At 39.6% G+C, this 24,343-nt stretch overlaps 1 protein-coding gene across 1 annotated transcript; it reads left to right on the top strand.

Annotated features, from left to right (window-relative positions):
- The first annotated feature begins 6,328 nt into the window (after positions 1–6,328).
- On the top strand, positions 6,329–19,916 carry txlnba (taxilin beta a). The gene is made up of 10 exons (XM_010882580.3): positions 6,329–6,429; positions 7,940–8,281; positions 9,098–9,189; positions 9,856–10,026; positions 12,750–12,944; positions 14,880–14,999; positions 15,200–15,274; positions 18,231–18,323; positions 18,517–18,612; positions 18,726–19,916. Exons 2-10 carry the CDS (start codon positions 7,954–7,956, stop codon positions 19,575–19,577), a joined length of 2,022 nt encoding a protein of 673 aa, XP_010880882.2. The 5' UTR covers positions 6,329–6,429; positions 7,940–7,953; the 3' UTR covers positions 19,578–19,916.
- The last annotated feature ends 4,427 nt before the right edge of the window (positions 19,917–24,343 follow it).

Below are 24,343 nucleotides of genomic sequence, written 5' to 3'. Positions count from 1 at the left end.
CTTTGGAAAAATATTGCAGATGATAATATTTCGGACAAACCACCAAGACCCCCCTATGAGCACTCAACGAATTTAAATTGTAAAGCAGAGGTCTCAAACCGATTCCACGGAGGGCTGAGTGTCTGCAGGTTTTCGCTCTCACCTTGTACTTAATTGACTAATTAGGTCACTAATTGGTTCGTTTCTACCCCACCTGGTTGTTTAGATCTGAACTGGGAACCAATTTAAAGGAAAACCCAAAAACCTGCAGACACATGGCCCTCTGTGGAACCGGTTTGAGACCTCTGTTGTAAATGCAGGATGGATATACAAAAATGTAGTCTACAAAAAATACAAAAAATCGAAAATGTATTTATTATATTCTATGTTGGTGAGAATAGCATACCAATATGTAGTTTCAAATCCTTATCACCGGGTAAGTCTTTTGAAAGTAGCTAATACTTTAACCAATGTATCTATTTCCTAATCATTGTAGACTGGTTTTATTGGTTGGGCTATTGCGGTACTGGGCTATAGCCTATCAAAACAATGGTCATGGGAAGTTTGAAGGGGCAGCGATTATAGAATTATAATAGAATGAGGCTCTGATTGCACAGCTGCCTCTCTTCTCCATTCATTTTCAATGTCAATTCACGTATTTCATGTGCTACTTTGTTTTACTTTGATTCTATATGCCAGATATTTTTTCCGGGAAGGAAAATGTGATGTGCTTTTATGTTGTGTTTAATATGCACTGGTGGCTTTGATTGATGGGTGCTTTGATGGCTGCCACAGTATGTGAGCTGAGCTCACAACATTTTGGAAACCCTGTTCAAGCCACATTACGCAGGCTTCACTCCTCGCTCTGATCCAGCTCCCCTCGGCTAACATACTCTGATGGGTGTGCATGCATGTGTATACTCTTTCTTAGGCCTACAGTCATGTGACATTTTAAAAACAATCTTGAAAAGTTGTTCAGATATTTGGACATGGATGTGTAATATTCACTATTGACAGATAACAGCAAGTTGATTTAACTAATGACACTGGAAGATTATTCTATGCAGTGATGTTTTCATAAAATCTACAGAAATGCATTTTCATAGAGCTACCCCATTTGGCTGAAATAACTTGATGTAGCTGCATTTGTATTTGTTTATTACGTTGACTAGGACAACATGTTTGCCCACACCTCTTTACATTACTGCTTCAACTGTGTCATGTTAAAGGACCTTCTTGATGGACAACACGATTCATTCATGGTCATAAATAATCTTTCTTCTTAAGGCCTCGGCTAGGTCTTTTGATCTTGGCATGATCTTTTACCATACACCCATATGGTTAAGACCAACCCAGACCACATTTCTAATCTTTATGAAACACTAGACCCTCCCAAGTTCCTTTCTAATTATTTTCCAATCATTTGCTCAGGCTTTGGTGCACCTGATTGTAATTTAACCATTTTATGTGATGGTTAAAGTAGGGGTGTATTATATTGTTCCCTATAAGGAAACAATATCCATGCATGTGTACAAAAACACAACTTTCCAGGGTGTACTTTTTCAGGCTGTACTATTTCACATGACTATATATATTTCCATTCAGAAAGTTATAATGAATTATTTTCTGTGGTTTTCTTTGGTTAAACACAGCCTATATCGTAAACTCATTTGGTAAAGATAGGGATATATTTTCAGTTTTTTGACATTGATGGCAGTCTAACAGACAATTAGAATGTTGAAAACGCAGACAAAACATAGGCTGAAGTTGGTAATAATTCATGCAAATGTTTTACATGACAATTAGCGCCCCCTAAGAAAATCAAAAAGCCCGGTGTGGATAATTTTCTGATGCCAGCTCTGATCTTTTCATTATTTTGTTCTTTGGCTTTCCCCATGGTGATATATGACAAATTGATTATATGGTTTTTACACAAAAAGATGTCAACCAGAAAAATTTATTAAAGTTGTGGAGAATGGGTAATGAGAACGTTCAATTTGGTTCATGCCCATACTGCTAATTTGTTGTTGGTCCGTGCGTACAAAAATGGGATTCTGCAAATTCAGATGGAGATATGGAGCCTGTTCCTGACCAATATTTGAATCTTCCAGTAAAGAGTTACGTGTTTGAAAAACTGAACAGTGGTTCCAAACCAGGTGCTATGACCTCAGTAAGCAAAAACGTTTGGAAAGCAACGCACTACACAATATATAAAAATCAAGAATTCCCTTTTTTCCCCTTTTTTCAAACTCATGAATGCATTTGTCAATAAACCTGTTTTTGACAAACAGTTTTTGTATTCCAGGTTGTATCTCTGTTTGAGGACTAAGGGTTAAACGTATGGGCTAAAAATGAAAGTAAATATAAAGACAATTTGTCCTGTGGTCTTTAGAGTCATAGAGTTAAGTCAGTGTTTATGTGCCAGGAGCTTCTCCTGGGTTTTTAATTTGCATTGGCCCATATAAGTCTTTGCAAATTTGGATGAGGTTTTCTGGCAACAAGGTTACCACACAGTGAGGGAAAAAATTATTTGATCCCCTGCTGATTTTGTTCGTTTTCCCACTGACAAAGAAATTATCAGTCTATAATTTTAATGATGGGTTTATTTGAAGAGTGAGAGACAGAATAACAACAAAATCCAGAAAAATGCAGGTCAAAAATGTTATAAATTGATTTGCATTTTTATGAGTGAAATAAGTATTTGATCCCCTCACAATCAGAAAGATTTCTGGCTCCCAGGTGTCTTTTATACAGGTAATGAGCTGAGATTAGGAGCACACTCTTAAAAACCTGTCCACAGAAGCAATCGATCAATCAGACTCCAAACTCTCCACCATGGCCAAGACTAAAGAGCTGTCCAAGGATGTCGACTTACACAAGCCTGGAATGGGCTACAAGATCATCGCCAAGCAGCTTGGTGAGAAGGTGACAACAGGTGTGATTATTCGCAAATGGAAGAAACACAAAAGAACTGTCAATCTCCCTTGGACAGGGGCTCCATGCAACATCTCACCTCATGGAGTTGCAATGATCATAAAAATGGCAAGAAATCAGCCCAGAACTACACGGGAGGATCTTGTCATTGATTTCAAGGCAGCTGGGACCATAGTCACCAAGAAAACAATTGGTAACACACTACGCCGTGAAGAACTGAAATCCTGCAGCACCCGCATTGTCCCCCTGCTTAAGAAAGCACAAGTACAGGCCCATCTGAAATTTGCCAATGAATGATTCAGAGGAGAACTGGGTGAAAGGGTTGTGGTCAGATGAGACCAAAATCGAGCTCTTTGGCATCAACTCAACTTGCCGTGTTTGGTGGAGGAGGAATGCTGCCTATGACCCCAAGAACACCATCCCCACCATCAAACATGGAGGTGGAAACATTGTGCTTTGGGTGTGTTTTTCTGCTAAGGGGACAGGACAACTTCACTGCATCAAAGGGACAATGGACGGGGCCATGTACCGTCAAACCTTCCCTCAGCCAGGTCATTGAAAATGGGTCGTGGATGGGTATTCCAGCATGACAATGACCCAAAACACACGGCCAAGGCAACAAAGGAGTGGCTCAAGAAGGAGCACATTAAGGTCCTGGAGAGGCCTAGCCAGTCTCCAGACCTTAATCCCATAGAAATTCTGTGGTGGGAGCTGAAGGTTTGAGTTGCCAAACGTCAGTATTTATACCTTAATGACTTGGAGAAGATCTGCAAAGAGGAGTGGGACAATATCCCTCCTGAGATGTGTGCAAACCTGGTGGCCAACTACAAGAAACATCTGACACCTGTGATTACCAACAAGAGTTTCACCACCAAATACTAAGTCATGTTTTGCAGAGGGGTCAAATACTTTCATTCATTATTTCACTCATTAAAATGCAAATCAATTTATAACATTTTTGACATGCGTTTTTCTGGATTCTTTTGTTGTTATTCTGTCTCTCACTGTTCAAATAAACCTACCATTAAAATTATAGACTGATCATTTATTTTTCAGTTGGCAAATGTACAAAATCAGCAGGGGATCAAATAATTGTTTCCCTCTGTAGATGACCTCCTATCCCTACATGTGAAGGGTTGATCCTCTGATGCAGTCATTATGCTTTCATTTAACCAGTCAATTGAGAACATTATAAAATGTTAAATGATGAACTGGCAAAATACATTTGATTACAATATAACAATACATAGTGCCACATACAGTGGGGAGAACAAGTATTTGATACACTGACGATTTTGCAGGTTTACCTACTTACAAAGCATGTAGAGGTCTGTAATTTTTATCAAAGGTACACTTCAACTGTGAGAGACGGAATTCAAAAAAATACAGAAAATCACATTGTATGATTTTAAAATAATTAATTTGCATTTTATTGCATGACATAAGTATTTGATCACCTACCAACCAGTAAGAATTCCGTCTCTCACAGACCTGTTAGTTTGTCTTTAAGAAGCCCTCCTGTTCTCCATTCATTACCTGTATTAACTGCACCTGTTTGAACTCGTTACCTGTATAAAAGACACCTGTCCACACACTCAATCAAACAGACTCCAACCTCTCCACAATGGCCAAGACCAGAGAGCTGTGTAAGGACATCAGGGACAAAATTGTAGACCTGCACAAGGCTGGGATGTGTTACAGGACAATAGGAAGACTGCACCGTATTGAGGGGAGGATGGATGGGGCCATGTATCGCGAGATCTTGGCCAACAACATCCTTCCATCAGTAAGAGCATTGAAGATGGGTCGTGGCTGGGTCTTCCAGCATGACATTCACCCGAAACACACAGCCAGGGCAACTAAGGAGTGGCTCCGTAAGAAGCATCTCAAGGTCCTGGAGTGGCCTAGCCAGTCTCCAGATCTGAATCCAATAGAAAATCTTTGGAGGGAGCTGAAAGTCGACAGCCCCGAATCCTGAGGATCTGGTGAAGGTCTGTATGGAGGAGTGGGCCAAAATCCCTGCTGCAGTGTGTGCAAACGTCAGGAAACGTATGATCTCTGTAATTGCAAACAGCTTTCTGTACCAAATATTAAGTTCTGCTTTTCTGATCTATCAAATACTTGTGTTATGCAATAAAATGCAAATTCATTACTTAAAAATCATCAATGTGATTTTCTGGATTTTTGAAAAAAATGACAGACTTCTCAATGCTTTGTAATTAGGAAAACCTGCAAAATCGGCAGTGTATCAAATACTTGTTCTCCCCACTGTAAATAATGTAGAAAATATATCATATACACACTGTCAAACAATTAAACAAAGGCAACATGATGAAGATCTTATTGATAATACACTGACAGACTAGAAACAGTACTTGCATGATATGATGTTGGTTCTGATTTTGGAAATGAAAACTGTCAAATTAAATAATTAAAATGACTTGGCAAGGTGTGGAATTATTACTGCAGCTGGTGTTAAATGAGTGAGCCAACAAAATAACGAAATGCACTATGGAGCAGTAAAAATCTCATCAAGAAGTGTCCTTCAATAAAGTTTTAATTAATAAAAGGTAATTTAGATGGCCAGCACCATTTTGTCTGCCTTCTGTAAATTACTGTTGGGCACATTTTCTGTTGGATTAAATGTAGAGTCTTTTTTATAGTCATACAAACAACAAACAAACAACATGTAAGGTACGTTTTTACAGCAGTCACAACACAATATTTACTGGGACCAGAAGCTATCCTAACCAAAAGATGTGAACATGAAGAATTGGGCCCTAGATAGCCCATAACTAGGGCCCAGTTTTTCATGGTCATATTATTTAGTTCTTCTGAGTTTTTCCAGACCAGGTCAAATGAACTGTAAAACCCAATGTACATGTATATGGTTTTTAATTATAATGATATTTATTGACAAAGGTCCTAACCAAATGTTGATATTAAACAATGAATTGTCTGATAAATGCAGTGGAAACACATCAGAAAATAATAGTCCATCATCATAAAGGAATGAAAAAAGGGTGAATTTCCATTAACAATGATTTCCATTGGTATTTATCAACAATCAACATGTATTTTCCACATTTGCATTTATTTTACCATTGGATTGTAAGATAGACACTAAGCCTAACATTCACATACATTGAAACCCCCATGAAGTCTTTTTACAATAAAAAAAAGAAAAACACCATTAAGAAAACCACTCTGGCTGTTTCCTGAGCGCAGCTATAATGTTTCTGGTTGTTTCTGAGTAAATCTTTTACAGACTTCAGTAAGGACAGTTGAGGGTGGGCCTCCGGGCTGCCTTCATGGAAAGCTTGATCAGAAAGGCAATAGGCTATTATTATATTATTGTGGCCCCCACTCCCAATAGGCTGACAACCTTTTCCCTTGGTGTGAGCTGAGTTGAGTTGCAGGAAGTTATTTTGAGTGTCTTGCCTGTCACAGCTGTTGTTTTAAGTCACCAGGTCTTTTGGACCCTCGTCACTTCTCTCTTTCTCCCTGCTGGACCTGGTAAGTGGCTCTCCAACCCTCTTTTATACACTTCTCAGGCACAGAAATTATAAACGTTTGAGTTTTTGTTTTTGTGTTTACTGTTAAGCCACAATGAGAAATATGTTGTGCCAGTGTGACATGTAATTTACGCAGTGTAAGCCATCTATTATGTACGTTTGTGGTGAAGTGAGTTTGTGTGGGGGTTTTAGGTGTGTTCATTTGCTCTAAAGTCACACTGAATTACATAAACACTATTATTTCTAATCTGTTTGGTTAATCAAAGGGGTTACTTATGTACCCAATATCATCCACTGAAACATTGGTGTTTAAAAAATAAGCTGTCATCTGTAATTTTAACAACACAATGAATGTAGACCAAAACATTTTGACTATGTCAATCTCACTTTTACACATTTTCATCAGTAGTTAAGTGACTAGAATAATAAACTAATTGGCCATATTTAGAAACTCCCTAAAATAGTGTGAGCCATCAGAACAGGTGTCATGTGCCTGCCACTAAAAGTAGGGTGGGTGGGAAAGGGGGAAGACGGCTAATTTTGTCCTGATAAACAAGGAGTATTTATGTTGCAACAGAGCTTTGGGATTAACAATCTCTGGATGCTTTAAGTTTCCTTTCCAAAATAAATGGGCAGATTAAAATCCCTACAGTAGCTACATTTATATCCAATTTGCAACCATTTTCATGCAAGTATTCTAAAGAATATGTGCACATTTTCAAAGTTACCAATCAATGGGCTTCTTGGTAATTGAACACAGCATGTGAGGGAGTAGTGCGCAGAAGAGGAACTTGAGTTCCCGTTGTATTTTGGACCCACTTTGGTCTTGGCACCTTAGCTTTAGCCGAAGACTTGTGTTTAAGGTTATTTTAGCTATACGTGGCTAGTCAGCTACATGGGAACATAACTCCCCATGTTCAGTTAAGATTGAATAAATTGAAAACAGCGAGGAAAAAAACAATTGCAAGTCTTGGGAGATTAATTGAATGCAGCAGCCTATAATAATATAAGCTCGCTTTTTACTTTAAGCATTATTGTACAATTGTGTGATTGATTTGGCCAAAACTACACTTGATAGTAACCAAAATGAAGGTTCCTGGAGGATCCACATTGCCAAAAGTCAAATCCAGGTCATTAAAAACGATGGCCCCGATTCAAAAGCTGCTCGCTGATGATGCCAGGGTGGAGACATTAGAATCATGTTACAACCAAAACTTGTGAAGCACCCTGGATGATTGTACCACTCATTTAAAAGAATGGCGTAGAAAACAGCAAGCAGCTCTTCAGACTCTTTGGCAAGAGCAAGACGTTCGTTAAGAACCTCCTCTAATATGTAAATGATCTGTTCGGGAACCAAATCGCAAACAGAAATAAACTCCTCTCATTGCTATACGGTCCATGTCCTTTAATTAGCATTGTTTTCAGTTTGCTTGTTTGTTTCATGAACTATGTGTCCTTGTATCTATCACCTGGATACTAATATCTAACATCCGGCATCTTTGTCCCCTCAGCCAAATCTGTGAGTATGGAGACCAACGTCCAGTCTGCCGCAGAGGTCGTTTCAGCTCAGGCTAGAGTGACTGCATCTCCATCTCCAGTCCCTACAGAGAGTGTCCAACCTCTGGCCCAGGAGGCCCACGACATGGACCCCATGGAGGAGTTTGGTCGTCAGCTGGAGGAGATCATCAACACGTACGGTTCCGCAGCCAGCCTGATCGAGAATCAGTGCATAATCCTGGAAACGGAGGAGGAGAAGGTGGACGAGGAGGCAAGGGGGGAGCAAGATGATGAAGTCACAGTCGCCAAAGATGCCAACACAGCCAAGGATGCAAAGAAATTGATGAAAGGCTTAGGTGGGTGGATTTAGAGACACTGCTTTGTTTCCATCATCCATTATTTTGATAGTGGGGTTTGTTGTAAAGATAACATTAGCACTGATTTATATGGAAAACATCCAGTCAAGTTCCACTTAACCTTACATTCAGCAGGAGAATGTTTTTTTGTTTTTTTTTCACACAGCTGTAGTGTAATCTGTTGTTATTTGACAACTGTAGCTGTGAGGGACAAGAGAGGGCAGTGTGCTGATGAGATAGCCCAGGGGAGATAGGGTATTCTAGTCACCACTCAAGCAATCAGTAAACAGGACATTAACTAAAATAAATTGTAGGATGCACTCTGATCTATAATGTAGTTCTTTAAATAGACTAGTTTACATGGACTTCATTGTTCATATTCAGTATCCACAAAGGGAAAGGACAAGTATCAGTTTTGTGTTGTCTGGACATCCCGTTCAGGTTGTACCCTCAGGTACTGGCTGTTTTGAGGACAGGCCAAACAAGTCATTGGGAGAGACATGCTTCGGAGTAACACAAACATGTCCTTCCTAATCTTTAGCAGACGGTCAGATACATTTTTTGCAACAACAAAAATCGGCAACAGAGGGTTATACAAAAATCTTGCTTTCACGTTTTCATCCGTTTTTGTGTGTTTCCAAAGCCATAGGTGTCAGGAAGCAATAGATTGTTTGCTGGCTGAATGGCATCAGAAGAGTACTTCTTTAGAAGCTCTCTTATAGCCATATATCCCTTGTGGAATTTGATTCCTCTTTCTTCGTCTGATATCAGTATGAATGGAAAAAAACATTACATGATTTCTCTCTATCCACACAGGAAAGGAGGGCATGCTGCTACTACAAAGTTTGAACAAGCTGCCTTCTCCAGAGGACAAACTGGATGCTCTTCTCAAGAAGTATGCAGAAATGGTGGGTATTCTCTTTGCCCCTCTATCAGCACACCAGAGAGTACAGTCCTTCACCACAGCATTAACCAGCGGCAAGAAACAGAACAGGGCAAGTGCAAAGGAAACAAATAGAAACACACAAATGAATAAACAGGAAAAACAATGTACCAGGAGAGATCTTGGAAGTGGCTCTACTTCACAAAGGCCATATGAAATATAAGACCGCAAGCTATAGCTTGGCTCAATCATTCTTCAACTAGAAATAATATTTAGAAAACATCTGCGTTATGAATAATATTACCAAAGACATTGCTTATTGCAGTCATTTTCATAATTAGCAGTTGGATCGTTCCTTAGGCCATCCTACATTTAGACTGCATAGCAATGCCAGGAGAAAGAAAGGGAAAAACCTAAGGAGATGCCAGGTGTCAGGATTAAACAAATGTATACCCACCCATCCACACTCATCCAGCCATATCAAATCCTCTTAGGGCTTTTTTTCCCCCTTCTTTTAGTCACCCATTCGGTTGTTAGTGAAAAGCAGCTTAAAGAGCAAAAATCTGTACAGAGGGCAGAGTCTGAGAAACAATGTAATGTAATGTAATGTAATGTAAAGTAATATAATATAATGTAATGTAATGTAAATCTAATGTAATGTAAATTGCATATTTGTCTGTGTGGTCCACAGCTGGAGGAGCGGCGGGGGGAACAGAAGCAGCTGAGGTCCCTGCACAAGAAACAGGGCCATCTGGTAAAAGAAAGGGACCAGTTACAGTATGAGCACAGCAGGGCCATCCTGGCCCGCAGCAAACTGGAAGGCCTTTGCAGGGAGCTCCAGAGGCACAACAAGACCCTGAAGGTGGGTGATCACAACTCTAGTAAACACTGCACTAATTTACTTAATGTTGTGGGTTCAAGACCCTCTGAGGTGAATGATCCCACCTCAGTTATCACTACACTAATCTACTCCAACTTGTTGGTTCAAAACCCTCAAAGTATGTTAATCCTCAGCTCAACTTCATTTAACTTTATTTTATGTTGAAGATGCACAGTGGTATCAAAATGATTTATTTTAAGGCAGATTTAGACCTGGCTGAGTTTTAAGTATGAAGTGCTGTACAGTTCCTGCTATGTGAATTAAAGTAGAAGCATGTTGGGAGTGTGTGGTTTATTTGATGCATTTAATCTGGTCTACTGATTTCAATGTCCTACGACACAACCACCAACGAGCCAATCACGGGTGGGTCCCTACAGCAAATCAGTCCTACACCACCTATGCCTGCAGTTTCATATCATATATGATATAAAAATGTAGGTGACATTTCCTTTGTATAGATAGACTATAATTTAGGCTAAATCGTATCGTTAAAAGTAAATCTTGGTGACAAACTGCACCACAAGACTGAACAAAAATAATATCTGTCAAGAGTTGAGCTGTGTCAATAAGTGCTTAGGTTATATAAAGCATCTACCTTAACATTTTTTGTCAGCATAACCACTCACTGTTTCAGTAATATTTAATAAGGGCTGGATGCTAGAAATCCCACAGCATTTAGGCAGCTGAAAGTGAATTGATATGAAAGCTAAGAGAACACAAAAGGGTTTACTTGATTATTTGACTCAATGTTTCTTAGTCTGACTTTGTCTAGGTAACTTTAAAACAAGGTACCTACAGTACATTGTGCTGTAAATAATGTGTAGTACACAACAGGTTCTGTCTTTTTCACTCTTGTGACCATTTGATCAATACTTTTCACATGTCCTGCCCATTACCCTTTTTACATGATATCAGGACACAACAGACTGAAATAATTTGCCTGTTGTGTGCATTGGGTGGGGGCATTAAAAAATAGTTGGTTCAGTGGGGGTTGGAACTGAATATTATACTAAGTTTGCTGAGGATAAATTGGCATTTAGGTTCATTCAAAATATATTGAGACGATTTAACTGGCTAAATCATTGCTAGGGCATGTCAAGATGGATGAATATCAGTATTACACTTTTACTTCCACGCCATTTTTCTACCTAATCTCCCACTTTTGTGATATCCAATTTGTGTTTAAGGCCCTGCTTGACTTGACAAGGGAAAATAATAATTACAACGCAGGAGCGTGAAAATGTGCCTTGTAAATTTACTCACTTTCTACTGTGTCTTGAATCAACACCCTTTGAGAAGGATACAAATTTGTTCGTTAAAAAGCTAAGAATTAAATGCACTTCTTTTAAAGGTCTTGCATAAATAGCATTTGGTCAACGTTTCCACTGGTCCTGTGGACATCCTATGGACATAGATCATAGCATTATCATAGCGCATTGTGTGTGTTGCCAGGCAACAGCTTTAGTACTCATCATTGCATTCTCTTCCAGAAAGTTGGTTGTCCCTTTTTGGTCTCACCTAGTTTGATACACTGCTATGGGTTCAACTATAAAGATATTTCTTAACGCCATTATTGACCTTTATATTACTTTTTGATCAAATTACTTTTTTATTAATTTAACAGAAATATGTTTACTAGTGGGTAATGGTGTGATGCCCAGTGATTTGTAAACCAGTGGTGCTATTTTACTAGATCCGTATCCTTTCTGTAGTGTAACCCTGACACAACTTCTGGGATGCATTGCAATTGGACGCCCTGTCCCTCTCCTCAGTGGCCTCTCGCCAACACACTGTGTTGTGCTCTGGCGTGCCTTGCAGTGTGTGTGTTTGTGTGTGTGTGTGTGTGTTTTTGTGTGTGCATCCCTCTCGCACTCAGGGCCTGGGAGGAGTCCCCTCAAACACTGGGCACTGGTGACGTGGCTCTCTGACAAGAGGGATGGTCTCATTGGGCTTTTATGGCAACTGCCCTTCGACTATAAATCAAAGGAGAGAAGATGAGTCTCCGAGGCACGGGCAGGGGATGGGTGCAGACCTACCTTGATGGAGTTCTGCTCTAATGCCTTGACCCGTCTCTTTCTGCAGGCCCTTTGTCTTCACCAACACATACAAAAACAATAATATTATAATATATATAATATTATAATTTATTATAATATTATAATTGACTGTGTATAGATTAATATGCAGATTTACGTTTGGAGACATTTATTGGTGTGCCCTAAACAAATAAAAAGACTGACTGTGAAGTGAACACGGTTCATACAAAAGAGATAATAACATAAGAGTTATTCATTGTGGGAATCTAATACAGCAGGAGCATTGTGTTTTACCAGGTATCTTAGGTATTTTGTAAGATATTGTCTGGGGGGGTGTGGTATTAATGTGCTTTGCTTCTTCAGTTCTAGAAGCTCAATCTTTGGGCACTTACCGTACCTATGGAGGAGAAATGTAGTTTCCCATGTGGGAGTTCATGCCTATATGTCCTTTGTAAACATAGTGAAATAAACAGCTACCTCAATGGTAGAGCAAGGTTCCTGCTACGCCAGTGTTTCGATTTTTACTCACACGGGAGGGACCATTACGAAAATGCACTTTAATTTGGTCAGGATAACGACTAAAAAGGAAATGTTAAGATCAAATGCTATGAGAAGGTTATGTTTGAGGTCGACTAACGTCTGAAAATCCTTCTCCCCCCCCCCTTCCAGGAGGAGACACTTGTGCGCTGTCGCGAGGACGAGGAGAAGCGCAGGGAGATCACCACTCACTTCCAGAGCACACTGACAGACATCCAGGCTCAGATAGAGCAGCATAGTAACCGGAACAACAAGCTGTGTTCGGAGAACACCAACCTGGCAGACAAACTCAAACACATCATCAGTCAGTACGAGCAGAGAGAGGAGGTACCCAACACCACCTAACCTTCATTTCAGTGTTACATTGTCTGTAAATCAGAATACATCCTCATCTCGGTCCTACTGAGCTCACGTGTGCCGGCTCCAGTAGTATGACAATCAAAGCTGTTAATGATGATGACGATGATGATGATTAATCAGTCCCTAAAATAAAGCAAGGGGCTGTTTATTTTGAGCTGTATCAACGAAACCTGTATGTTCAATTTAAGACTGAATCCTGCTCCCTGAACTCTATGTGGCATATATAGTAAGATCAACAGAGCACCACAGAAATGCCAGGCCCCCAGTAAAGCAACACAGCCAGAATCTGTCATTCAGTCAGTTGCCACAGAAGCTGCTGCAACTACCGTGGTTCACACACAGATGTGACTGGTGTATAAAAACATTATAAATGATCTCAATTTCATATTTTTTTGTTTTACCAGTGGAGTTTCTAATAATTTGTCTCAAGTGCCACCTGCTGGTTGTAGTCAGTATATACACACTGGAAGCAAAATGGCAGCCAGAAAGACAGATTTGATTATCTTTGATATCTTTTTAAAAAGTGATTGGATCCACAGATTGCAAAGCTGAACAGGCCATTCTGACATCATAAAATAGAAGCAAGTTTGCTAAAGTAGGCTAAATGTTGAGATGGAATTATTTCTAGATGGACATTAATTAACTTTGTATTTTTTGGCAGGAAACTCGCAGGATATTCCACAATGTTTACACATATGGCTATATGCCATAGAAAAGAAAAGACATTAGTCTTAGGTGCACAATAAACAATAACCATAGAAACCATTTTCCATAATTGCATTTCTTATCTGAATATATACAACAACATTGATCCAATAACATTTTAAGATTAAGTAATATTTGTGTTCATAATGGGGTTATAATTGACTCATAAAGATGATTTAATTATTGATAATCTATTACAAACCACTTATAAACAATGATATTGCATCGGTCAAACAATTTTAATAACTAGTCGTGCTTGTGAAATAGTGAGCCAATGCATACCACAGGTTATTATCGGTTAGCAAATGCACTTACAAATGCTTATAAAACTAATCCTTGTGTATTATCTTGGAGCCTTATTTTCAGTGCTTGCACAGCTAAACAGTATTTCCTCACTTTTGGGTGCATTGTTGTTCTGTCCCAGTGAAAGAAAAGGTTTCTTTCCATGGTGGTTCCTTTCCATGGTGGTTCCTTTCCATGGTGCGCGTTGAGCTGTTCTGTAATTCCTAATGTATTAACCCGTAGCAGATTATAAAAAAAAAAAGCATGTGTCTGTGATTGTCCATGCATAGAAAACCACCTGATGTTACCATAACACAGCTGATTCAACAGTGGAGGAGGTAGCCTCGAACATGTTCACATGCTAAAACTCTATAACAGAAACGTTGAAACACTGTAGTAAAGACAATGTACAGCTTATTATTACTGTATATCTAAGATTTATATCTGAGCTCTAAATGACTTACCAACATTATGAATGGATACCATATTTTATAGTGGCAGACCTATAAATATTTATAGATGAGTTATGAACATTTATAGCTACCAACAATATAAAACATTTTAAAGTTATAGTGAACTTATTTGTTGAAAGGATACATTATTCTGACAAGACTGGCAAACCATTCAATAAGGCTTTTGCATATACCCTCCTGTTATTGTAAAAAAAAAAAGTGATTCCAGTCCCAGGTATTTTTCCCCTGCCTTTGACCTCATAAAACATGTCTGAACTTTGAGATGATGAACTTAAATGCTTTACTTAACAGGTTTATACAAAAGATGTATAGGCTGACTTAGAAAAGTATTGGATGCTTTGGTGATTTATGGATAGTGTGAGATTTGATTGAGTCAAAACCTGCCCAAAATATTTTAGAAGAAAACCCCAAATGTCTAATCTGACGTGATCTAACCACTCAGAGCTTGGAGAAGATCTTCAAGCACAGAGACCTGCAGCAAAAGCTGATCGAGGCTAAACTGGAGCAAGCTAACGCCCAGCTGCAGGAGGCCGAGGAGAAGCACAAACGTGAAAAGGAATACGTGAGTCACTCTAGACCAATTTCTCAGAGCTTTCCTTCAAAGTACTGGCAAGCCACGCAACATTTGTAAAATAGCAATTACGTCCTCCCAGTTTTGTTTTAATTCTGGTGTGCTTTGAAAATCTAAAACCAATGAGCCTTACTGTGCATGTGATCCTGACAGAAAGTGGTATTGTAACCATTCACTGTGTCTGTTGTTAGCTGCTTAGGGAGGCAATTGACAAAACAAAGAAATGCTACACATTGAAGGAGCAAGAGTTGCAGTTGAAGAAAAAGGTAAATTTGTGCTTCACGTGTGTTTTGTTTTTAACCAGTTACTGGTACACGCAGCAGAGTGGAAACTACAAACTAAACTTCTGAGAGAGCAGGAGACAGTCATGCAGGCCCAGGTGAATATATCCAATGTGGTGCCAAGCACCCTCAATATTTCTTACAGGTCCAAGCCTATGAAAGGCAAGCACAATCCTACCGTAAATGTCCTCTGGATTGCTTCATGGGTGTTAAACACAAACAACATAATTAGTATTTGGCTGCATTTAGTTTCTTGGGTTCTATAGCAAAACATTAAATACAGTACAATGGTCAAAGTGTCCACCCAATATAAGATATCATCCCCACTTTCTAAACTAAACTGTATGGCTTAAATATATGCCTGGTATTTACTGTGCTTGATCTAAAAGAAAGACCAGTTAGTTTGATTGTATATTTTCTTTCCACAAGCAAAATGAGCCTCCACAATAATAGCAACCGGCAAGAGCATCTTCCTTTCCCCGAACTGCCAGGTTGACACACAGCATCACAAACATTCTAAAAATGCTCTTCCTTTGCAGTTCATGTGAAGTGGTATCAACTGAAGTGATAATTTCATCAAGGCAATTTTGCACAAATCTATTTTCCATTGTGAAATTGAGTGCCCGGTATTCCAGTACCACTGATTATTACATTTAAATTATGATTACATAAAAAATCTATGTTTATGTAATGTGGCGCAATCATTGTATGGGTACAAACAAATTACACAATAAAATGTGTCAGGCTGATGCATACCAGGCCTATGTTAAATGCTAAATCATACAAAGATAAATGCTTTCCCACTGGATTCATAAATTATCACTGACAGTTTATGTGGTCATAATTAATTGCAGAGAAACCTTGCCATTATTTAAAGCCTTATGCTTTTTTCAATAGGAACATTAGTCTGGCTCTCAAGTAAATCAAATTACAAAGTAATAATAAAACAAATTATTTTTATACTGCATTTCAGTATCCACGTGATTGATCACATATTTGTAGCAGCCATGTCCAATTTCCAATTCAATTAACTGTGAATGTCAGTCTTAATTTGTATCTCCAATAATAGTCATAGATTTGTAGATAACAAAAGGAAATGGCTGAACCTTCACAACCAGCAAGAAAAATCTGTTAGAAAGACATAAGGCAGAAACTAATCTGTATCAAATGAATTTCTGAAATACAAAACATATTCAAGAAAAAGTCTCTTCCCTCTTTTATAGCATGTCAAACACATTCTTTTGTTTGTGGTGCCAAACTAGTAGCCTAACTCCCAAATAAAGACAGTTGATCTCAATGGGGTGGCTAGCAGAGACATGTTTGATTATGGGACACTGGCAGGGAGTGAGATATTTTTCCCATGAGTGCCTCCGGAGATTAGGCTGTTGACTCTAGATGGACTGAAACATAGTTAAGGTTCATTAACATAGTTCTGCCAAAATTGAGCAGAGCACTGCTAAAGGGAATCCCAGAGAGGCTGAAGCCTTCTGGCCGACTGAATATTAAACAGTGGTCCTAAGGGGACTAAGACATGAAATGCAATGATCTGTAATGAGGCCTGTAAGCACTGAAGAAACAGAGCAAGGCATTAGGCAAGTCAAATGTAGGCAATTCTGGAGCCTTCTGTAAACAGACTCTAACAGACATTCACCTTAGAAGTTCATCATGACACTACTGAATGAACTAGCTAGATAGGCAACACGACTAACTCTACCTCTTCTGATACAAATGGTTTGTTGAGCTTGTTTCATGAAGTTGTAAAAATGGATCCTGAATATTCTGTACTCCGTTAGCAATGTCCATATTCATTTTAGTTCCAAATTCCCTACAAACCAGGGGTGGTAAACTGCACTGAAAATGTCTACTTGACCCTCTATACTCTTATAAAAAAAAAAGGTGTTATGTCATTTTTCTGTCCAGTTAGCTCAACAGAATCATTTTGCAGAACACTATGTAAGGTTCCTAAAATAATACCCTGTGTATGTTTGTACCTAGAACCATCCAGGATACCAGAAATAATTTATAATATTCAGGCCTTGAAATCTGTGAACAGTTCCACCAGCCTTAGTAGCGTTTAAAGTTAATACATTTTACATATAGTATATCACATATCATAAGGCCGTTTGTTGTGTGCCTTGTTATATCCACAATGGCGTTAGCAAACCCCTTTTTGACCACATCAGGCCTAACAGTGGCATTATGCTTGCTTATGAAGTAATGTTTAATTCCTATTGGAATCCAGACACCAAGGATATCAAACCAGCCAACTTATTTATCAACTGCAGTCTGCATTTATAACTGCCTGGGTGGGTGCATTTATAACTGCCTGGGTGGGTGCATTTATAACTGCCTGGGTGGGTGCATTTATAACTGCCTGGGTGGGTGCATTTATAACTGCCTGGGTGGGGAAGGTTGTGTCCTAAAACTAATCATCCAAAGTGGAACAACATTCTCAACAAGAGCAATATATTTTAAAAAATTACTAACAAATTGGATTAGTTTAGAATTCTCTATCTGTTTAAATGAGTGTTTTTTGTGTTTGTGTAGCATAACATTAATAAACCAGATATTAAAAGAAACAATTCTGAAGTTGTTTGTTTTAATACGCGGGACCCATCTTGCCGTCCAATCTTTACTGCATGTCAAAGAATAATCACTTAATAAAATGTTCATCAGTTTTACCCAAAAAATTTCATCAGTTTTAAACGTTTCTGGTGAATTACAGTATACATGTATTCATGTCTTTTACTCAACAACACACAGGCCGGGTGGATCCCCTCGCAGGCCCATTTAGTGTGATGTTTGACACCGCTGATTTGAAGTTTAGCCAATTTGAATGATGGTGTTAAATTTGGTTAAGAGTATAGATCTGATTGTTCCTCAAGCAATATTCTGAATTTAATTGATTTTATCTTCAGACTGTCCCTTTGTTTCTCTGCAGCTTGTTCTGTACTCCCAGAAGTTTGATGAGTTCCAGACAACATTGTCTAAAAGTAACGATGTGTATGCCAGCTTCAAAAATGAAATGGAGAAGGTAAGCTGTGGAATCAATAAAACAATGTAATCATTCCTTTAAAACTAATTAATTTTAGGGCCAATTACTTGGAGGTAATATAAGGTGTGCATAACACAGAAATGTTCATTTTATTTATTTATAATAAAGACATTAAGAATGATTTCAGATACTACTATATATGTTATACCCAAACAACCATTTTGCTTTATAGATGACAAAGAAGATGAAAAAACTAGACAAAGAGTCCAATGTTTGGAAGACTAGATTTGAGAGCACTAACAAGACTCTCTCTGAGATGATTGAAGAGGTAACTACTCATCCTTAACAAATCCAAACCTCTCAGCCTTCACTAAAATGACATACAACAAGTTAGACATGCATGACCAACATTGCCACCTAACCTTCTTTCTTTTCCCACAGAGGACTCGGAAGGAGAATGAGTATGAGATGTTCGTGGTGAAGATTGACAAGCTGGAGAGGCTCTGCCGAGCCCTCCAGGATGAGAGGAAGATCCTGTACTCAAAGATCAAAGGCATCCGTCAAACCCCTAACACTCCAGAGGAGGAGACACCTAAGGACGAGTCCCAGGAAGGGATCATTGAACCAGTCCATAGCCTAATGGATATTGTTGAGGTTCCAGAGATGACAGAAGAGATGGCCCGTCTGAGAGCTGAGCAGAACAGGCTGGCAGAGTTTGCCGCCTCCATAAAGGAAACATCCGCAGGAGATGATGATGATGATGATGACGACGATTCTGACAGTGAGGAAGAGCCAGAGTTTACAGAACACGCCGAGGTCCAGGTGATCCCTAAACCAACACTTGTCCTAGCACAGGTAGAGGTAGAGACACCTGTACAGAAAGATGAACCAGCAATGACACATGGAGAAGAACCAATGCAGGTAGAAGCACAAGTACAGGTGGAAGCACCAGCACAGGCATCAGTACAAATAGAAACTCCTGGACAGGCTTCAGCACAGGAAGAAACATCAGTACAAGTAGAAGCACCAGCACAGGCTTCAGTACAAATAGAAACTCCAGGACAGGCTTCAGCACAGGAAGAAACATCAGTACTGGTGGAAGCACCGAAACAAGCTTCGGCACAAGTGGAAGAACCAACACAGGCTTCAGCACAGGTAGAAACACCCGTACATGTAGAAGCCCCAGGACCAGCAGAGATGGCTTCAGCAGTCCATCCAGAGACCCCAAAACATCCAGAGCACCCGACGAAGAAGCACACACCAAAGAAGAAGAATGCAAAGAAGACCAGCTGAACTGACGGATGTGTGATTGTGTGAGCCTCATTTTATGGCTAAGTTGAGATATTTGATCTTGTTTGTTATGCCTATATATTGGTGTAGCTAATACATACATAGTGGCTTGCAGCAGAACTATGGTAAAGTTTCAAATTAGGACAAAAAGAGATTTACTGTGTTTTGTTGAAGAGTAATTGAAATACTTTGTCATAACCAAAGAAAAGGTGGCAAGGTTATTTAGGACATTGCATCCAGGAAACTTCCAGGGCCAAATGTGGCCTTACGCAAACAGCCACTGTATTTTTTTTTTGACTTAACTCCTATTAACTTAATTTCAATAAATCATTGTAAAGCATATAGGCATGTCTGCTCCTTGTAATGTATTTCATGGTGTGTTTGCAAAATAAGAAGGAAACATCTAATTGTTACATGGCCACATTTTGGAAGGTGGACCCACATAGATAGATAAAACACCCATATCACATTTTATTCGGATAGTTCTCAATCAACAAGTTAACTATCATTAGGCCCGACTGTTTCATCCACTATACATGCTTTGTCAGGGCCGCAATATCTCCCGCCTTGGTTTGCTCTCCCGAACAAACAAGGACCAGCCTTATGGTTTTTACAATATCTATAAACGGAACTGCCAGTGTGAATTAGAGTTGAAATTAAGTATGACTTACTCGTACTGCTTTGTCCAAGGTGACAGTGATGCATGAAAGACAGCTATGGTGTGCACTCTTGAACTCAGGAAAAATATGACATAATTGTTTCTTTTCCTACAGTATGATGTAAGTACAAGCTGTGGAAAATGGACATTAATTGAGAACAGTAGCCCAGTTTAACAAGTCACACACAAAGAAAGTAGTTATGTAATTAAAATGAACAGAAATCCAATTTCCTTATTCAGAAAGAGTACATCCCTACCTTCACCATCACAAAAATGTTAATTAGGTGCCCCAGAACACTTCAAAATGATTCGACTTGGGAGGGTCCAGCCTTCCATAAAGATTAGAAACTTAGTCTGACTTGGTCTTAACCAAGTGGGTGTGAGGTAAGATCAAAAGACATACCCAAGGCCCAAGAAGAAAGATTTTCAATGCCCATGTGTATGGGGTGTGAGGTTACATAGCAATTTCCACGCAATTCAACATACACCATTTGACTGTACAATGGATCATCAAACAGAGAAAATCCCAGACCACCAGCCATCCACATAAAACAGGTCATTACACCAAATTCATGCCAGAGAAGAAATGCACAATTATGGACTGGCCGAGTCAAAGCCCAGATCCTAATCCTATCAAAATGGAGAGGAGGAACTTGACGGTGTACTTAGTTTTGAACATGAACGTAGCCCATCCTGACTGGTAAGGCATACCGAATTATAGCTTTGTCTTCAGTATCAGATTTATTTTTGGATACATACAGTACCCACCAAAAATTTTTTTGACACACCTACAGTACATGAGGGAGTTCCCGTATATGCTGAGCACTTCCTGGCTGCTTTTCCTTCACTCTGCGCTCCAGCTCAGCCCAAACCATCTTAAATGGGTTGTGGTTGGGTGATTTTTGGGCCAGGTCATCTAATGCAGGACCATCACTCTCCTTCTGGGACAAAAAGCCCTTAAACAGTCTAGAGGTGTGTAATAACCAAATTGGGCCCAAAGTGTCAATATTTTGTGTGGCCACCATTATTTTCCAGCACTGCCTTAATCCTCTTGGGCATGGAGTTGACCAGAGCTTCATAGGTTGCCACTGGAGTCCTCTTCCACTCCTCCATGATGACATCATGGAGCTGGTGGATGTTAGAGACCTTGCGCTCCTCCACCTTCCGTTTGAGGATGCCCCACAGATGCTCAATAGGGTTTAGGTCTGGAGACATGCTTGGCCAGTCCATCACCTTTACCCTCAGCTTCTTTAGCAAGGCAATGGATGTCTTGGAGTTGTGTTTGAGGTCGTTATCATGTTGGAATACTGCCCTGCAGCCCAGTCTCCAAAGGGAGGGGATCATGCTCTGCTTCAGTATGTCACAGTACATGTTGGCATTCATGGTTCCCTCAATGAACTGTACCAGTGCCCGGCAGCACTCATGCAGACCATGACACTCCCACCACCATTGCTTGACTTTAGGCAAGACACACTTGTCTTTGTACTCCTCACCTGGTTGCCGCCACACAAGCTTGACACCATCTGAACCAAATAGGTTTATCTTGGTCTCATCAGACCACAGGACATGGTTCCAGTAATCCATGAGCTTGTCTTCAGCAAACTGTTTGCGGGCTTTCTTGTACATCATCTTTAGAAGAGGCTTCCTTCTGGGACGACAGCCATACAGACCAATTTGATGCAGTGTGCGACGTATGGTCTGAGCACCGACAGGCTGACCCCCCACCCCTTCTACCTCTGCAGCAATGCTGGCAGCACTCATATGTCTATTTCCCAAAGACAACCTCTGGATATTACGCTGAGCACGTGCACTCAACTTTGGTTAACCACTGGTGAGGCCTGTTCTGAGCGGAACCTGTCCTGTTAAACCGCTCTATGGTCTTGGCCATCATGCTGCAGCTCAGTTTCAGGGTCTTGGCAATCTTCTTATAGCCAATGCTATCTTTATGTAGAGCAACAACTCTTTCAGATCCTCAGAGAGTTCTTTGCCATGAGGTGCCATGTTGAACTTCCAGTGACCAGTATGAGGGAGTGAGAAAACGATAACACCAAATGTAACACACCTGCTCCCCATTCACACCTTAGACCTTGTAACACTAATGAGTCACATGACACCAGGGAGGGAAAATGGCTAATGGGCCCAATTTGGAGATTTTCAGTTAGGGGTGTACTCACTTTTGCTGCCAGCGGTTTAGACATTAATGGCTGTGTGTTGTGTTATTTTGAGGGGACAGCAAATTTACATTGTTATACAAGCTGTACACTCACTACTTTACATTGTAGCAAAGTGTCATTTCTTCAGTGTTGTCACATGAAAAGATATAATCAATTATTTGCACAAATGTGAGGGGTGTACTCACTTTTGTGAGATACTGTATCTGATAACATTTATTTCCCTGGAGCCTCCTTGGCCCTTTAAAGGCTCCGTCTGATGGTGTGGGAGTTAGGAAACAAAGATATTTACACACAACAACATGATGGGCTGCGAGGATTTTATTAAGATCTTCATTAGCTATTGCCAAATGCAACAGCTATACCCTTCCTGGGGTCCCCAGAAAACATAAAACACCAAATAATACAAAACCTGAATATAGAAGTATGACACAAGACAAAAGATAATCTAAATAAAAATTAGAGCGTAACAAAAACAAGGAATATAGTAACACTGCCCATTACATTCATGTCTAACATTCGATTCATCCTTGAGCATACATGTTTAACGACAAGTTGCAACAGGTAGACAACCCCAGCACCTAAGCCAAGTAATTATCTACCTGGCTTTCCCTGAGCAGGATCATACATCCTAATCTCACATGTTCGGTAAACCTATTACAAAATAGATTTCACAAAGCAGTGAATCACACAATCTTCCCATTTATTTGAGATCAGTCTTGCAATCTATTTCTTTACTGAGACAATTAAGGGTATCGCTTTATGCATTTGAACAGGGTCTCTGTATCATGACATTGTTGCAATATACTGCCTAAAAGGGTCTTTGATGGGGTGTTACTATTAGACCCGTTCATTAAATAATCAGGGTCCCCTCGAACCTGTGTTCTGTACTTTCCACCTTTAACAATAGTCTACACAGTCTGATTTTGGATTCTATTCCATGCAAACCTAGTTACAAGTTGGCCTGTCTGACATTTGTTTAAGTCAAATAAATCGAGCTGAGAGATGTCGCTTTATTCTATTTCTTCAAGATGCACTCTATTTTGCCACTAGTTATAAAAGTGGCGTTGTTGAGCCAGTATGGGTGTCGAACAATTGTGCTGTCGTGTGCGTGTCAATGTGCCCTATGCCATCAAATCCACTCGCGTTCAAACTTGAAATGTCTTGGCAAACTGAGGTATGATATTTATTCTACTGAATGATAATGCACATATAAACAAATAATTATACTTTGAGCCCAAAATGGGAAGTTTTAAAAAGAGGTTAAGTTTGTTATTTACATAAGTCTCAAACTGCATCTTTAAACAATCTTTCCTAATGACTTATGTGATTTGCAGCAGTAAGGCGTTCCATGCAATCAAATGGCTCAATATAGCCCTGTGTTCCTTTGCATCATTGTGGCTGGCTCAGGGATTTGACTTGGGGACTGAGAAACATATTTTTTGGAATGCATTAATATTCCTTACAAACACAAGAAGTAGTAACCAGCGATGTATGCATATTTGTTATATTGGGTCTTAAATTACAGTGTGAGCCGTGTTTGTCAAGATATATATATTTTTTTTAAGTGTCCCTTATTTTACAAAGTAAGTTGACTGAGAACACATTCTCATTTATAGGAATGACCAGGGGAGAAAGTAGGTTTAACTGCCTTACTGAGGGACAGAACAAATAAATGGATCTGCCTTGCTGGCTCAGGGATTCGGTCAGATGCTCCAACCACTAATCTACAGCTAGGCAGTAGGTTACCTTCCACCTGTTGTTAGCAATGCTTAGCATGAGGTCTAGGGTGGTGCAAAATAGGATTGAGTCCGGCGCTCAGATAGATCACATTTCTTTGTCATCCTTCACTGTCTCTGTCCATTATAGCTTGTAAATGAACAGAAAATATATATTGAAAAAAATGTATTACCTTTATTATAGGTACACTTCTCTCCAAC

The sequence above is a fragment of the Esox lucius genome, chromosome 18 (assembly GCF_011004845.1).
Source record: "Esox lucius isolate fEsoLuc1 chromosome 18, fEsoLuc1.pri, whole genome shotgun sequence".
In the NCBI taxonomy this organism is placed as follows: domain Eukaryota; kingdom Metazoa; phylum Chordata; class Actinopteri; order Esociformes; family Esocidae; genus Esox; species Esox lucius.
The sequence above is the reverse complement of the archived record's forward strand: the minus strand, read 5'-3'. Positions and strand labels throughout refer to the sequence as shown.

What these genes read in the sequence shown, in the direction of transcription:
- txlnba (XM_010882580.3), top strand. Translation starts at nt 7,954, where the DNA reads ATGGAGACCAACGTCCAGTCTGCCGCAGAGGTCGTTTCAGCTCAGGCT. An exon ending in GAAATTGATGAAAGGCTTAG is followed by an intron (nt 8,282 to 9,097) that starts GTGGGTGGATTT and finishes CTATCCACACAG; the next exon opens with GAAAGGAGGGCATGCTGCTA. An exon ending in AGTACGAGCAGAGAGAGGAG is followed by an intron (nt 12,945 to 14,879) that starts GTACCCAACACC and finishes CTAACCACTCAG; the next exon opens with AGCTTGGAGAAGATCTTCAA.